The 16258-nt window shown below is 42.4% G+C and overlaps 1 protein-coding gene across 5 annotated transcripts; it reads left to right on the top strand.

Moving 5' to 3' along the window:
* The first annotated feature begins 2269 nt into the window (after positions 1–2269).
* Positions 2270–15823, top strand: LOC121449643 (zinc finger protein 585A). Of its 5 annotated transcripts, none has more exons than XM_041654220.1 (4): positions 2294–2371; positions 5676–5770; positions 9032–9158; positions 11076–15823. In XM_041654220.1, exons 3-4 carry the CDS (start codon positions 9047–9049, stop codon positions 13412–13414), a joined length of 2451 nt encoding a protein of 816 aa, XP_041510154.1. In that variant the 5' UTR covers positions 2294–2371; positions 5676–5770; positions 9032–9046; the 3' UTR covers positions 13415–15823. The 5 variants fall into 5 exon arrangements, with proteins under 5 accessions (XP_041510155.1, XP_041510153.1, XP_041510154.1 ...); XM_041654222.1 differs by lacking the exons at positions 2294–2371; positions 5676–5770 and adding exons at positions 5775–5877; positions 9608–9696 and having other exon boundaries at positions 11384–15823; XM_041654221.1 differs by lacking the exon at positions 5676–5770 and having other exon boundaries at positions 2270–2313.
* Positions 15824–16258: the final 435 nt, after the last annotated feature.

Raw genomic sequence — 16258 nt, 5'->3', positions numbered from 1 at the left:
CTCCGGCCAGGAATGCACTAACTTAACAGTGAGCTGTTTGACGAGACTCAACATGAATATATGGCACTGGCGTCATATTTACGACCTAGACCTTGTTTGCTTGTTTTTTGTTTCTGTGTGGTCCTGGCTGTCTGGAACTTGCTCATGTCCGCTAGCCAATTCAGAAGTCTTTTGGTTCAAGAGGCAGGGTTTATATTGGGGATGGAAGGTACTGAGAGAAGAGGCGTAGCGTGAAGTCTGCAGCCTTTTTGAGCTGTAAATGAGCAATGGCAGGGGTTGGTGGTGGCTTGCGATTCGGCTCAGGTTCCCCTTTTGTTCTTTAACATTTGTACGTGGGATTTTAATAAACCATTAAAATGCCTAACACCTGTGGATCAGGTTGGCCCTGAGCTCACAGAGATCCACCTGCCTCTGCCTCCTGAGTGCTGGGATTAAAGGCGTGCGTTACCATCACCTGACTCTGCCTGGATTATTTTTATACATCAAGCCCCACCCTGATTTTCTGTGGGCATCCACAGAATAAGTGAGGCATTCTTCATGAAGAGTTCCTTACAAATGAAATCACAAGTTGCTGGGCGGTGGTGGCGCACGCCTTTAATCCCAGCACATGGAAACTGAGGCAGGCTGATCTTTGTGAGATCGAGGCCAGCCTGGTCCACACAGTGAGTTTGGAGTTCCAGAACATCCAGAGCAATATAGGGAGATCCAGTCTCCAATAAGCAAATGGAATTACATAGTAGGTATACTTTTTTACTTTGGTTTTGGCAAGGTGTTTATGGGACTCAAATATACTCCTTTCTTCCTAAGCATTTCTTTTCTTTGTTGAATGATATCCCGTTTATGAATTCTGTATCTGAGCTTGCATGTCCAGTCACACGTTCATGGATATTTCCCTCTTCTCCAGATTAGCTGATTTGAATAAAGCAGACAGACATCTGCTTGCAGTTCTTTCTATAAGCATGTGCTTCCACTTAACTTAGGAGATATGTGGGAGTAGAGTCAGTGAATCTTATAAGCAAATATTGAATTTTGTAAGGAACTACCAGACTGTTTTACAAAGTGGTCATACTATCTAATTTCACCAGCAATGTAAGAAAGTTTTATTTGTTCCATTACCATTAAAACTATTGTCAGCCTTTTTTTTTTAAAGATTTGGGGTGTGTGTGTGTGTGTGTGTGTGTGTGAATTCATATATTACTGCAGTGCCTGCACAGGCCAAAAGGGAGAGCCAGATCACCTAGAATTTATAGAAAGATTTGCAAGCTGCCTGTCATGGCAAAACCTGTCTAAGTATTTGAGGCTTGAGCCTCCACCTCGGCCTCTCTGGTTAGTCTTTGAGTTTACTTACATATTTAGAGAGCCATGGTATCTCTTAAGGCTTCGTTTACATTGCTATCTACCAATTACTTTTGAATTTTGGTGCTTTTAGTCACATGGTGGCCATCTTAAGTTCTTTCTTTATAAACTATGTGCCACATCTGCCTCTACCTTATCTACAGCCTGGTCTACAAGAGCTAGTTCCAGGACAGGGTCCAAAACCACAGAGAAATCCTGTCTCGAAAAAGCAAAAAAAAAAAAAAAAAAAAAAAAAAAAGATTTTAACGCTCTTCCAGTTGCTTGTGATCCTGATTCTGACGCCTCCCTCGGTTGTTGGGGTTTCTCTCCGAAGCAGATTTCCATCCTGAACTGTCAACCTTTTTCATGAATGATTTTTTTCTATAGAGCGGACTGTACCACCTTGGTTTCTCCCCTCATTACCAATGGTTTCTCCCTCCAGCCCACTCTTAAACGTTTTTTTTCTTTTCGGGATCCCCTGTACCCTACAGTTTCTTCCAGCAGATGGCGCTGTATTCAGCATGGCAACTAGGATTCTAAATATAAAAGAATATAGCATGATCCCATGTCGAGTACCTTCTTCCTCTTGGATGATGCACATACAAAGGTCACAGCACTCTATCTACCTGATAATTCTTTAGCTCATTCTGTGAAATCGGCCTGGATTCCTCTGCTGTACGGAATGGGCAAACTTCAAAGATGGCGGCCTACACGAATAAGTATCTGTGGGCGCGGCCATGTTCTCAGGGCCAATTAAGGAATCGTATGCAGAGCCTCTTGAAGCTACACGTGTGTGTGTGTGTGTGTGTGTGTGTGTGTGTGTGTGTGTGTGTGTGCGCGAGCGAGCACGCCTTGGTTTTCTCTAGCTGCCCAGGTAACGCTGGGCATGCGCACTAATAATAGCTCGGGAGGACATTTTTTTGGAAGACCGGAAGTGGCCTTAGTCCCGGAAGGTGGTTTCTGGCCCGCGCTGCCGCTGTTGAGTATTTCTGTTGTTAATTCTGTTAATAACAAGAAGTCTTCGGGAATGATTCCGGTTGGTTTCAGCTAGAATTTGTGGAGTCAGTAGTGTGCGTGGGTGTTAGGCGGTGTTGCCGTGGTGACTGCGGGGTTGATGGTTGTCCCTGGGAGGATTTCTCCTGTCAATAACGGGAGTTTGGTGGTGGAAGGGTGGGCGGGTAACGGGTGTGAGGGACGAGCGGGACTGGGCTGAGTGACCCATGAAATCGTGGCGTCTGTTATCTGTTTGCTTTTTAGTCTGAAAGTTTAGCTCATTAATTTATAGCCTTCTTTAATGTAAAGGATTTGCGACCTTTGTTCTGTAGAGTTCTCTTTATTATTGTTCAAATATAATTGGCTTTCTTTTTTAAATTTGTTTTCTTTGATCCAGGAGTCATTTTAAAGTGAATTTCTTGTTTCAAATGTCTCTGGGTAGTGGGTCGAGTTGAAAAATACTTTATGGCCTATGCCATAATCACTTTTCATAAATGTCACATCTATTACATAAAAATAATTCGTTCTTTAATTAGATGTATTGTGGTATATAAGCATATATTTTAATATATCATATGACCATACAGATTTTTTTGTCTGCTTAGTTTTGGGGGATGGTATATATTGCTATAAGTGTATTGTTACCAACACATGTATATTTTTACATAATAATGTATATTTTTACATAATACATTTACCTATTATTTGAAAATTCTCCATATGTATACAATGTGTTTTGATCTTACCAGCCCTTACTGCCCCCCTCCACTTACGAGTATTTGCGGGGGGGTGGGGATGTTCGAGATGGGGCTTCTCTGTGTAGCCCTAGCTGTTCTGGAACTCGCTCTGTAGACCAGGCTGGCCATGAACTCACTGAGATCCACCTCCTGAGTGCTGGGATTAAAGGCGTGCACCACTATGTCCAGTTAATTGTATTTTTAATAATAGGTATGACTAAATAGCCCCGGGGATATTATAGCAATTCAAGTGTCCATCATCAGTTTGTGAAAGAACTTAATTTCCCAAATGCCTTTCCTTTTTGCAAGTTTTCTATGGTTTGTCCAATTTTTACCCCTTGGGTTTTTAAAAGCAATTGCTAGATTTTTTTATTAGAAAGAAGCTATTAGTCTCTTGATAAAAATAATATATATCTTTTTTTTAAAGATTTATTTATTTATTATGTATACAGTATTTCCAGTACTCTGCCTGCAGGCCAGAAGAGGACACCAGATCTCATTACAGATGGTTGCTGGGAATTGAACTCAGGACCTTTGGAAGAGCAGGCAGTGCTCTTAACCACTGAGCCATCTCTCCAGCCCAATAATATATATCTTTATTTCAATTTTGTGGCATCTTTTTTCTTTGTCTTTCTTTTTTGGGGGTGGGGAGGTGTTGGTCCCAGAACCTCAAGCATGCTAAGCAAATGTTCTACCTCTGAGCTATAGCTACACACACACACACACACACACACACACACACACACACACACTCATTATGTATGTGTGTGTTAAAGCTATTTGTTTGTGTTCCAGGGCAGCACAGACTTGCCATGTCACAAGTGTGGAAGTCAGAGAACAACCCATGGGAGCTGGTTCTCTCTTTCCACTGCATGGTCCCCTGAGGTCAAGCTAGAGCCATCAGGCTTGGTGGCAAGTTTTTTTATTATCTGAGTCGTCTTGGTGACAAGTGTCTTTATTATCTGAGTCGTCTTGGTGACAAGTGTCTTTATTATCTGAGTCGTCTTGGTGACACGTGTCTTTACCATCTGAGTCGTCTTGGTGACAAGTGTCTTTATTATCCGAGTCGTCTTGGTGACAAGTGTCTTTATTATCCGAGTCGTCTTGGTGACAAGTGTCTTTACCATCTGAGTCGTCTTGCTCCCCCTTCCCCATGATGGCATATTTTATCATATGATGTGGTCTGCTCAGAAATGCGTGCCATCCTTTATATCTTCGGTTTTCCTCATCTGTGTGTGATGGATGGAAGCTTCTTCCTCCGTGCATAACTAGATACCGTCTTGGACTTTGCTCCAGATTCTGACACTAGAGCAAGACTGAGTGATAGGTCTGTGGAATGTCATGGCGCTATTGAGAGTCTCTAGGAAAGGATTCTCGAGAGGTGCTACTATATATAAGAAATGGAAGATTAGTTAAAAGCAGGACTTCGTGATGCAGCTCCCATGAGGTTGTCATCCATGAAGGGATGAGACTTTTAATATGATGTAGCTGTTTGGGGGTCACCATTGCTCTTTTCAGTAACCCTTCCCCTGTACTGTGTAAGCGAGCCCCGTGACCTCATCGGTCTCACTAGTTTGGACTTATGTGATTCTGTCTTTGGCTGTTGTTTCTCTGATCTGGGGTGAGCAGGCTGTAGCACGTGTTTCCCAGGTGGAACGGCACCACTCACAGCCCATGGCACGGTGGTACGCAGTGTGGACTCCAGAATACTTGCAATACTTTTGAGGCGTCTGAAAATGCATGTATTTAAATTTTCAGACCTGCCTGAGTTTGTGCTCTGCACAGCGTGCAATGATGGATCCCCTTTGCTTTTTTCCGGGTGGCGGCCAGTTACAGCAGCGCCAACTCCAGAATCAATGTCTTGAGTACACTTGGTATATGTGTTTTACTTCTTTTGGTTATGTTGTCTTTACATTTTGATGTCTATTTTAAGATGTTTGCCTTTATGTAATGTGTGTCTGTGTGTTAGTGTGCCTGAGCACATGCCATGGTGTGTGCGTGGGGGAGGGAGGACAAACTGCGCAGGCCAATTCTCTCCTTACACCATGTGGGTCTTGGGGATGGAGCTTGGATTGTCAGGTAGTAGGTTCTTTTTACCCTCTAGGATGTCTCCCGAGGCCCAGATTTTCTAAATTTTCTACTCTCCCAGCACTGTGTATTGAGTGTAGTCCCTGTGGTACAACAATCCAGGATCGTTCTGGGTACTAGTTAGAAGTGTGGATTCTTAAGTTCTTAGACCTGCAGGAGCAAAGCCAGGGGGTGTGCAGCTTAACTGTATTTTGACAATTCCTCTAGACCAGTGGTTCTCAGCCTTCTTAACGCTGTGACCTTTTAATACAGTTCCTCATGTTATGGTAACTCCCAACCATAAAATTAATTTTGTTGCTATTTCATAACTGTAATTTCGCTACTATTAGAGATCATACTATAAATATCTGTTTTTTTTCCAGTAGCCTTAGGTAACCCCTATGAAAGGGTTTTTAACCCCAAGGGGTTGTGACCCACAGGTTGAGGAACACTGCTCTGTAGTTTCTAGTACCTTCAGATGCCCAAGATGTGTTTCGATGGTGAATGACTAAGGACTAAGGACTAAGGACTCGATCTTTCCAGGTTTCTTGGTATCTCTGTGGGGCTCCTTACAAGATCTTCCGCCAGACTTCAGATGACTTCGTCCACTCATCTCTGACTGATTTCATAGAGAACCAGTAAGCTTCTGGCTGCTGAGAGAACAGGGTCGAGACCCAGGGTGACCATGTCAAGCAACTACACTTCTACACCTTTGGCACCAGGGGATCTTGGAAGTTCATGTGAGGTCAGCAGGAGGAATCCCGGGGTGGGACTTCCTCCACAAAATAGTTGCCTCTGATTTATTGCTAGAGTCTCAGAGGAAGAGCAGATAGGCCACAGGAGGCAAACAAACTCTAAGGAAGCAAATTTTGATCTTTCTACCAAAAACTTAAGAAACACCTGGGCAAGTGTCCCTGGCTTCAGAGGCCGGGTGGAGCATGATGAAAGACTCTTGGTTTTGTTTGTTTGTTTTGTTTTGTTTTTTGCTTTTGGGGCTTTTTTTGTGGGTTTTTTTTTTGTGTTTTATTATTTTTTTTAATTTTTTTTTTTAAAGACAGAATCTCACTATGTAGCCCTGGCTGGCTTGGAACTTCCTGTGTAGACAAGGCTTGCCTTGAACTCACAGAGATCCTCCTGATTCTGCCTCCCAAGTTCTGGGATTAAAGGTGTGCGCCTCCACTGCCCAGCTTTTAGTTTTTTTTTAATATTCATTTGTATAGCACTTGATGTTTGTCTTTTTCATTAGTGTTGAAGGTCTTATCCCTCTGGTGATACAGTGATAGTTTGTTAGAAATGATTCAGTTCTTTTGAATAGGCAATGTCTATTAGTTCAGATATGGGGAGCTAAAAGCAACACTAAAAATTCCTCTGTTGAAAGACTCGCAGGGGAAAGATGAACGGTGGCTCATCCACTTCATTCTCTGCATGCCCCTGTCACCGAGTGTAGATGGCCAGTTTACATTGTTTGCCATGGGTTATTCGCTTCATTATATACCTGAAAACAACTACTTTTTTCTTCTGATTTCAAAAATAGTAGTTAGTGTGTTGGACACACACTGCAGTTTGTTTTTAAATGTTGGTAAATACAGAGCATCTTATGAATAACATTCTTCCCTAGGGGGAAAAAAATGTCTTCTTTTTCTGATCTCTAAGAAATAGTAGGATTTCATTTCAGGCTTTGACCACAAATAGCAAGACTCAGTTGAATACTAAAGACATTTCTGTTCTGTTGGGCAGTTTCAGCTTTGGATTTCTCAGTCATTGTATGTCAGACGGGAGCCAGGATTGACTGCTATGCCAGGATTAAGAAGTAACAGTCATCCGTATTGGTGGGAATAAGAGGACTGTTATTGCTTTGCAGTTGAATAGTGCTGTGATTTCTGTCTGCTTAGGCATAATTAAAGAATGGTCTTTCAAGTGTTTATCTAAATATTCTTTATCAATAAAAACTTGGGAGTCAGATCAAGAACCTGATTGATCACAGAAATGACGGAGAAGCAATCAGTGACCTCCAGTCTCTCTCCTTCCTTGATCCAAAAGGACTGAGCCTTTCTCTCATCCCCTCCTTACTATTTCCTGTGTCTCTCTATATATCCTCAGTCCTCCAAAAGCTCTATGGCTAATTTTGGTTAGCTACTAGCTAGCTCCGCTCTCTGATTCAAAACAAACTGTATTGGCATCTCGGGGGTGTCAGAGTGTGCTCAAATATCCCACAGCAGATTTTGGTTTTGTCTTCTGTAGGTGGAGTTTTCCTGTCCTGCAGCTGTTCTCAAACACACTGTTCAGCTATTTGCCAGTCAGCTTGTTTATTAAACCAATCATAACGACATATATAAGCGACATAGTGACACACAGTGTAAAGGAATATTCTATAGCAGTCTTCTGTCCCAGTGGCCAGACAGTGAGTCTTCTTTAATGTTGACTGCCTATGAGTGTTTGTGTGTGTGTGTGTGTGTGTGTGTGTGTGTGTGTAACACCACGGAGAGTACCATGATCTGGATAATCCTATCAATCCAGCTCCTAGCAACACTGAAGCCCACTTGATAGTTCCAGGCCTATCTGTCAGCAATTGCTTTTCTTATTTAAAAATAAAGGAGTGGGAGAAAATCTGCTCAGAAATAAGAATAACAAGAAGCCTACAAGCCCAGCATTGGTTGTGCATGCCTTTAATCCCAATACTCAGGAGGCAGAGGCAGGCAGATTTCTGTGAGTTCAAAGCCAGCCTGGTATACAGAGCGAGTTCCAGGACAGCCAGGACTACACAGAGAAACCCAATCTTGAAAGGAAGGAGTGTACAGCTGCATATTTAGGAGTAGGAATTTAAGATGTCAACCACCTGAAATGATGATGGCTGGATCTTACTGATGATGATAATAGGATACAAAGAATTACAGTATTTATTTCCCAATAAATAAAAATGAACAAAGATCACCTCTGACCCATCTGTCTGGTGGCCCACTGTCCCCCAGATAGCTCTATTATATTCTACCTATGGCAGCAAACTACTGTAAAACCTTCCAGTCTGCCCCTCCAAGTTGCCTGCCACACCCTGTCCTTCAAGGGCTGAGTTCAGACCCCTGGAACAAGCTATACCCAGCAAGGTGGTGCAATACCACTTCTGCATGAACCACAGGGGACAAGACACAGTGTTAGCTCTGTTTGGAAAGACTAACCATGTAGTCTCCAAGCAAGTCCCTCACTGTGCTTAGACCTGTGAGGCCTGCAGGGAACCGTAGGATTGAAGATGTAGACTTCTGCCCTAGTTTCATTTCCTATTTCTATGGCTAAAAAAGAAAAAAGAAACCTCACAAAAACAACATAATAGATCATGTTAATTTGGCTCACAGTTCCAGGCTACAGTCATGGGATGTCACAGTGGCAGGAACTCGACACACTGAGCACCTCTCCAGTCAGGAGCAAAGAGAATGCATGCCAGCTTGTACTCAGTCCCCTCGCTCTGCCCCCCACTTATCCTACCTAGGAAATGGTGTAGACCCCAGTGAGCTTTCCATACCAACTGACATAATCAAGACACTCTCCCATAGGCCCCTGTGGTTTAGACAGCCCCTCACTGATACTCTCTTCCTACGATTCTAAATTGTGTCCAGTTGACAAAATTAACCATCCTGGTTTTCTGTACTCTGTGGGGTTCCTGTGACTCCTCTGATGTCCCCAGCAATCTTCTTTGCTTATTTCCATCAACATATCGTAGTTTATTTGTTGTTTTGGCTTTGAGATGAGTGTCAGTGTTACTCCTTGACCATCTTTCTGGCATTACTCTCTAGGGACTTTTACAAATGAGCGAAAGACAAAAACAAAATCTGTATTCCTTATTTCTAACTATGTTTCTCCACCCACCCCCGAGTCTGTTTACACTGAACAGGAATTTGCTCTTACAGAGATCAGTGTCCTTCATGGATGTGTCTATAGATTTCAGCAGAGATGAATGGCAGCACCTCGACCCCCATCAAAGAAGCCTCTACCGGGATGTGATGCAGGAGACCTACAGTCACCTGCGCTCAGTAGGTAAGCAGAGTGCCCTTGTCTGTAACGAAGTCTCACTGAGTGTATTCTATTCTCAATTGGACGCCGCTGTGAGGTATCTTCAATATGTCATGGTTTTTGTCTGTGTTTGACTAGGATTCTTTTAAGATTTGTTTCTTTATTTTCTTTATTTCACACGCATGAAAATGCAGTACCTTTGGAGGCCAGAAGAGGGCATCACATTCACTACAGTTGTGAGTGCCCAGTGTGGCTGCTGTGAACCAAGTCAAGAACAAGTGCCCACAATGGCTGAGCATCTCCCCAGCCCTGCAACCAGGGTTCTCTTTCTCCTTTGTGCACTCTCAGGATGGCTCTGTTCATAGAGATCTGTGGCTCCTTAAGAACAAACTCTCGTTACACACTAAGACCCAACAGATCGGACTCTGAAATATAATAGTTGGGCCCAGTCCTTTATTGTTTTCTGTGAACAGGATATCAGGGTCCCAAGACAGAGGTTTTCATGCTGGAGCAAGGAAAGGAGACATGGGCATTGCAAAATGAGAGCCCATGTCAGCCCTATGTAGGTGAGTGAATGTAACCTGTTTAGGTGGGAGGCAAGGGATCGTCAGAAAAGACAAGAGAGAAAACCTCAGCCATCTGGAGCAGGATTGCACCTTAGAACAGGATTGACACCTTAGAAATGCTGCTAAGATGACTTCTGGGGGAAGTTCTACATTTCTTGTATGCTTGATTGAGGACCCTTAACATTGACTTCTCAAGTAACTGAATGCCTTCTGCTCGGGTGAACTTTGTTATTTCTGTCTTCTTAACTTTATAGATTCTAGAGTGTGTGCTAATCTACCTCATTCTTTTTTTTCTTACTTTTATTTTTTAATTGACCTTTTTCTCACACCTTTCCATGGCCTTAGTCTTTATTTATATACACAGGTATTTATAAATCTTTCTTTCATAATTACTTTGTGATATACACATTTATACTCCTACATCCCATTTTCTTCTTTCCCTGTGAGCTGCTTTAGAACCATATCTTCACCCCAGCTCCTCCTGCTTTTTTTGTGGCTACTACATGAGATTTCTCATTGCTTCCCAGCTTACCTTGCCTTTCCTCTAGCTTATGATTTGAGAATCCTTCTCACTGAACCTGTGGAGTATCTGTCTGCTGTGTTTGACACTATTAATCACCCTTTACCAAGCTTCATCTTAATGCTGCCTGAGTGAGTCCACATTTGACCCAGTCTTTCTTCCTGGTTACTTGATTTTTCTGTTGCTGCTGTTTGTTTGTTTTTGTTTTTTTGAGACAGGGTTTCTCTGTAGCTTTGGAGCCTGTTCTAGAAACTAACTCTTGTAGACCAGGCTGGCCTCAAACTCACAGATATCTGCATGCCTCTGCCTCCTGAGTGCTGGGATTAAAGGCGTGCGCCACCACCGCTCGGCATTGCTGCTGTTTTGTACTTTACTGATGAGGCCTGCATTTAATTATAATCTTCTGTTTTAGACTTACGATATGGAGTTTGTATATCCTTTTCTCTCTTTTGTTCACATCCTCCTCCCTCTGTATGATGGAAACATTTAAAAATCATCCATGTTATGAGGTCTAAAATAAATTTGAGATATTTAACTGTTTAGACATGCCAGTTTGCTCTGTGTTACCTTGTTCTTTGCTTTATTTTGTTCACATCTGCTTGTACGTAATAATGTATCTAATTATTTCCTCTAACTGATGTTTTGTGTACCTGGATGTTTCCTGTCCACCACAACCTTTTTCATCAAGTTATTACCCTTCGTGTCTCTGTGCTCATCCTGGGTGAGCCATTTGCACCACGCCATGTAGCCTCTGCTAGCTGTAGCTGATTCTAGCTGGACTGCAAACTAAAATAGCATGTTTCACATTGAGCAAGAAGATAGCTTTACATGATGCTTTCTCATATTTCATTCCAGAAGAATTGCAGCAAATTGGTGGCCAGAAAGGGACCTGTCAGCAAATAGAAAATAAGTCGGCAAGTGATGTTATCTTCATCAAGAAGACACTGGATACAAAGAGTCGTTGTGGATCTAAGGTCATTAGAAAAATAATTCACGTGAACCCATACATTGTTCTGCCCCCCAAAAGACCCCATCAGTGTGACTCACTTGGGAATGATCTGAAGCATAATTTAGAATTACAGAGTCATAATGAAAATAACGGGCCAGAGAGAATTAAAAAGATTACTGAATATGATAAAAATTCATCTTATACCAATGCTGAGCATACTATAACAGGAAAGAAATTATGGGACCAAAATCAATATGGAAAAGCCCTCAATTATGAACAAGTACCTTATCAATATCAGAAAATTTATATTGGAGAGAATTCATATGAATGTGCTGAATTTGGAAAGCTCTCCACCCAGAAGTCACAGTTCAAAGTACATATGAAATCTCATACAGGAGAAAAACTTTATGTATGTGTTGAATGTGGGAAGGCATTTTCACAAAAGCCAGAATTCATTACACATCAGAAAACCCATACTAGAGAGAAACCCTATAAATGCAATGACTGTGGAAAGTCCTTTTTCCAAGTCTCTTCTCTCTTCAGACATAAGAGGTTTCACACTGGAGAAAAGCTCTATGAATGCAGTGAGTGTGGGAAAGGCTTCTCCTACAACTCTGACCTCATTATCCATCAGAAAATCCACACAGGAGAGAGACATCATGCATGCACTGAGTGTGGCAAAGCCTTCACACAGAAGTCCACACTCAAGATGCACCAGAAGATCCATACAGGAGAGAGATCCTACATATGTATCGAGTGTGGACAGGCTTTCATCCAGAAGACACACTTGGCTGCACACCGCAGAATTCACACCGGAGAAAGGCCATATGAGTGCACTAACTGTGGAAGGTCCTTCATTTCCAAGTCACAGCTCCAGGTCCACCAGCGAACTCACACAAGAGTGAGGCCCCAACTGTCTGCTGAGTATGGGGAAATCTTCAGCTGTAGTTCCAACCTCATTGCACATAAAAAAACTCAAGTGAGAGAGAAATCTTCCATCTGCACGGAATGTGGGAAGGCCTTTACCTACAAGTCAGAATTAATCATTCACCAGAGAATTCACACCGGAGAGAAACCTTATCAGTGTAGTGACTGTGGAAAAGCCTTCACCCAGAAGTCAGCTCTCACAGTGCACCAAAGAATCCATACAGGAGAAAAATCATATGTGTGCATGAAATGTGGGCTGGCTTTTATCCAAAAGGCACACTTGGTTGCACACCAGATAATCCATACTGGAGAAAAACCTTATAAATGTGGTCACTGTGGAAAACTCTTTACGTCCAGGTCCCAACTCCATGTACACAAACGAATTCACACAGGAGAAAAACCTTACGTGTGCAGTAAATGTGGGAAGGCATTCACTAACAGGTCAAATCTCATCACACATCAGAAAACACATACAGGAGAAAAAGCCTATGTATGTTCAAAGTGTGGAAAGGCCTTCACTCAGAGGTCAGACCTGATGATACACCAGAGAATTCATACCGGAGAGAAACCATATGGCTGCAGTACCTGTGGGAAAGCCTTTACCCAGAAATCACACCTCAATATACACCAGAAAATTCATACTGGAGAGAGACAGTATGAATGCCACGAATGTGGAAAAGCCTTCAATCAGAAATCAATACTGATTGTGCATCAGAAAATTCATACAGGGGAGAAACCCTACGTGTGTACTGAATGTGGGCGAGCTTTCATCCGAAAGTCAAACTTCATCACTCATCAAAGAATTCATACCGGAGAGAAACCTTATGAATGCAATGACTGCGGGAAGTCCTTTACTTCTAAATCTCAGCTCCTGGTGCACCAGCCAATCCACACAGGTGAGAAACCGTATGTGTGTGCCGAGTGTGGGAAAGCCTTTAGTGGCAGGTCAAATCTCAGTAAGCACCAAAAAACTCACACAGGGGAAAAACCCTACGTCTGTTCGGAATGTGGGAAGACCTTCAGACAGAAGTCAGAGTTGATTACACATCATAGAATTCATACTGGAGAGAAGCCTTATGAGTGTAGTGACTGTGGGAAATCATTCACTAAGAAATCACAGCTTCAAGTACATCAGCGAATTCATACAGGAGAGAAGCCTTACGTGTGTTCTGAATGTGGGAAGGCCTTCACTGATAGGTCCAACTTAAATAAACACCAAACAACACACAGTGGAGATAAACCTTATAAGTGTGTAGTCTGTGGAAAAGGCTTTGTTCAGAAGTCGGTGCTCAGTGTGCATCAGAGTATTCACACTTAAACATTATGAGGAAAAAACTCACTGAGGTCTTGTCTTACTGTAATCGTTGTTTCTGTGAAATGGGATGCTATGTATATTATTGTAATTAAAAATGCCCATGTGTCAGTGCTACACATTACTGCTCAGAAAAGGACCCAGAGAAGGACCTTTCTACATGCCAAGAAGAAACTGCATCCATTTGATAAAATAGAAACTTTCTCATGAAGAAATTCAGTGGAACACTATTACCAAGCTCTTCACAAGGACGACTTTGTTAACCATGTTAATGAGAATACTGTTGGGGTAGATATAGTGCCAACTAATTGAATGATGAAACCATATAATATGCCTGATAGCGAGTCTTTTCTCTGTCAGTTATTTGTTGCAAACATTAACAGACCTGTGGGTGTGTTTGCATTCTTGGTTGAATCTAACATATTTTTGCATACCCAGTACTTCTGTTGAGAGACATATACTACAGGATGGGGCATGGCATTTCATTTCTCTAATTCCAGCCTTTTGGAAGGGCAAAGGCAGGAGGGTCACCATGACTTGAAGGCTAGTCTAAGCTACAAGGTAAGACCCTATCTCAAAAATGAGAAAGACCACAATAAAAACATATACTAACAAAAACTTCAGAGTGTAAGTGGGTTCTCATTGTCATTTATACCAGGACCTGTAACCCACTTCATAAGGTACCAGTTGTCTGTTACAGCTCTGGAGGGATTACCCTGGCCATCAAAAGCCAGGCTATACCTACAGCTCAAAGGGGAAAAGTATCCTGGCTGTTAGAAGCCAGGCTATACCTGTAAGTGTTACAGCTCTGAAGGGAAAGATATCCTGGCCATCAAAAGCCAGGCTATACCTCTTAAGTGTTATAACTCTGAAGAGAAATGTATCCTGGTTGTCAGAAGCAATATCTATAACTCGGAAGGGAAAGGTATCCTGGTTGTCAGAAGCAATATCTATAACTCGGAAGGGAAAGGTATCCTGCCAGGATACACCTACAGCATTGTTCTGATGGTTTCCCCAAGGAATGGAGCAGTTCTGCTCGTGCTCTGGCGAAACTCTACTCCAGAGAAAGAAGGTCATCCCCTAAACCTCTTTCAGAAGATTTATTGGGAGGGCGAAATCCAGAAGTTTGGCTGCCTCTGCTGGGGTGAAAAAGGGCAACTCCCAACTGAACAGGTATAGGATTTATTTAGGGCTTCTTAGGGGTGGAGTTTTTCAAGGTGGGAATTGGTCAGATTTCAGTCCCTAAGCTTGACAACCTCAGAGATTGGATGGTTTTGTGCTCAGGGATTGGTTGGGTTTTTTTTGTTTGTTTTTGTTTTTGCTGAGTTGGTCAGGGCAGAGTATGTTTCTTTGACTCTGGTTTCATGGCTAAAGTGTGTTTCTCTTGCTGGCCCTTTTTAATCTTTTGGCTCCGGTTTCATTGGTCCCTTTTAACCTTTTGGCTCTGATTTCAGGGCCAGTTAATTGGATCAGGGTGTGTTTCTTTGGCTCTGGTTTCAGGGTTAGGGTGTGTTTTTTTGGCTGACCTTCATACCCTACACCAGTAATTACTTTCTGTTGACTGGGTGGTGGTGGCGCGTGCCTTTAATCCCTGCACTTGGGAGGCAGAGGCAGGAAGATCTCTGTGAGTTTGAGGCCAGCCTGATGTACAAGAGCTAGTTCCAGAACAGGCTACAAGGCTCCAAAAGCTACAGAGAAACCCTGTCTCCAAAAACTAAAAAAAAAAAAAAAACCCACAAACTTAAAAAAAAAAAAAAAAGAATATTCTCAGGGCCCTGGAAGGCTAGAATATTGGCCAGAAGCAATGAGGAAATTTAGAAGTATATGGTTTATTGACAAGCTGAAAAGACAGCAATCACATTGTCTGGATTGATCCATATCAGGTTTTAGCAAGTCCAGGACTCATGGTTATTTGGAGCAGGTTATCAGAAATTGATGCTTGAGTGTGTTTGTCAGCCAAATGGAAACCTGGTAAGACATATACAAACTGGGAACAGAAGTTAAAGTGTATGAACTCAACTGAAACTTGTAGCCTCAGTAATTGAGGAAGGGGAAGGGTCCTAAGACCAGGAGAGAGAGAGAAAAATACCATAATCCTTTTAACTTGTGAAAAGTGAAGTAAAACATTACACAACACTCTTCCACAATAATCCCTGAGCCTTAAGAGGACAGGGTGTGATATGCATGTTCCATTTGAGGATGAGAATTCTGCCCTTTTCTGTCCTTTTTGCTCTGTGCCTTGGCCAGTTGTGGATGTTTGTATTAATCACATCTACAGCAAACAGAAACTTCTCTGATGAGCATTAAGAGATGCATTATCTATTGCTGTGGGACAATGGTTTTACCAGGTAAACATTTGTTTCTTGTACTTGTTTAATAAAATGCTGATTGGCCAGTAGCCAGGCAAGAAGTAGAGGTGGGGTGATGAGAACAGGAGAATTCTGGGCTAATATAAGTTATAATAGTTAATAAGAAGCATAAGCTAGTGGGCCAATCAGTTTATAACTAATGCAGACCTCTGTGCATCTCTTTGGGACTTAACAACTGCAGGAACCAGGTAGGACAGAAACCTCAGCAAACAGAATGGTGCCTAACATGTGGACAAAGTGCATCCACAGAAAACCTGAGAGAGCTTGAACAGGGTTAAGCCTGGGTTCTTGGTAGCAGCAATTTCTCGGGTTTGCTCTGCTTGCTAGAGGCAAGTGCATCTCATTTAAGAGGCTTCCTGACTCAGCTTTAGCTGCAAAACCTTGCAGCTCTTTTAAGAGGTCCTACCATGAAACACTTAAATGGTGTTGGATGAAAAGCTGACCTCATGCTTTTTAGTGGTGGCAGGGACCTTGAAACATC

The sequence above is a fragment of the Microtus oregoni genome, unplaced genomic scaffold, assembly GCF_018167655.1.
Source record: "Microtus oregoni isolate MIOR12 unplaced genomic scaffold, Mior012 000006F_ref0000085, whole genome shotgun sequence".
Taxonomy (NCBI): Eukaryota; Metazoa; Chordata; class Mammalia; order Rodentia; family Cricetidae; genus Microtus; species Microtus oregoni.
The sequence above is the reverse complement of the archived record's forward strand: the minus strand, read 5'-3'. Positions and strand labels throughout refer to the sequence as shown.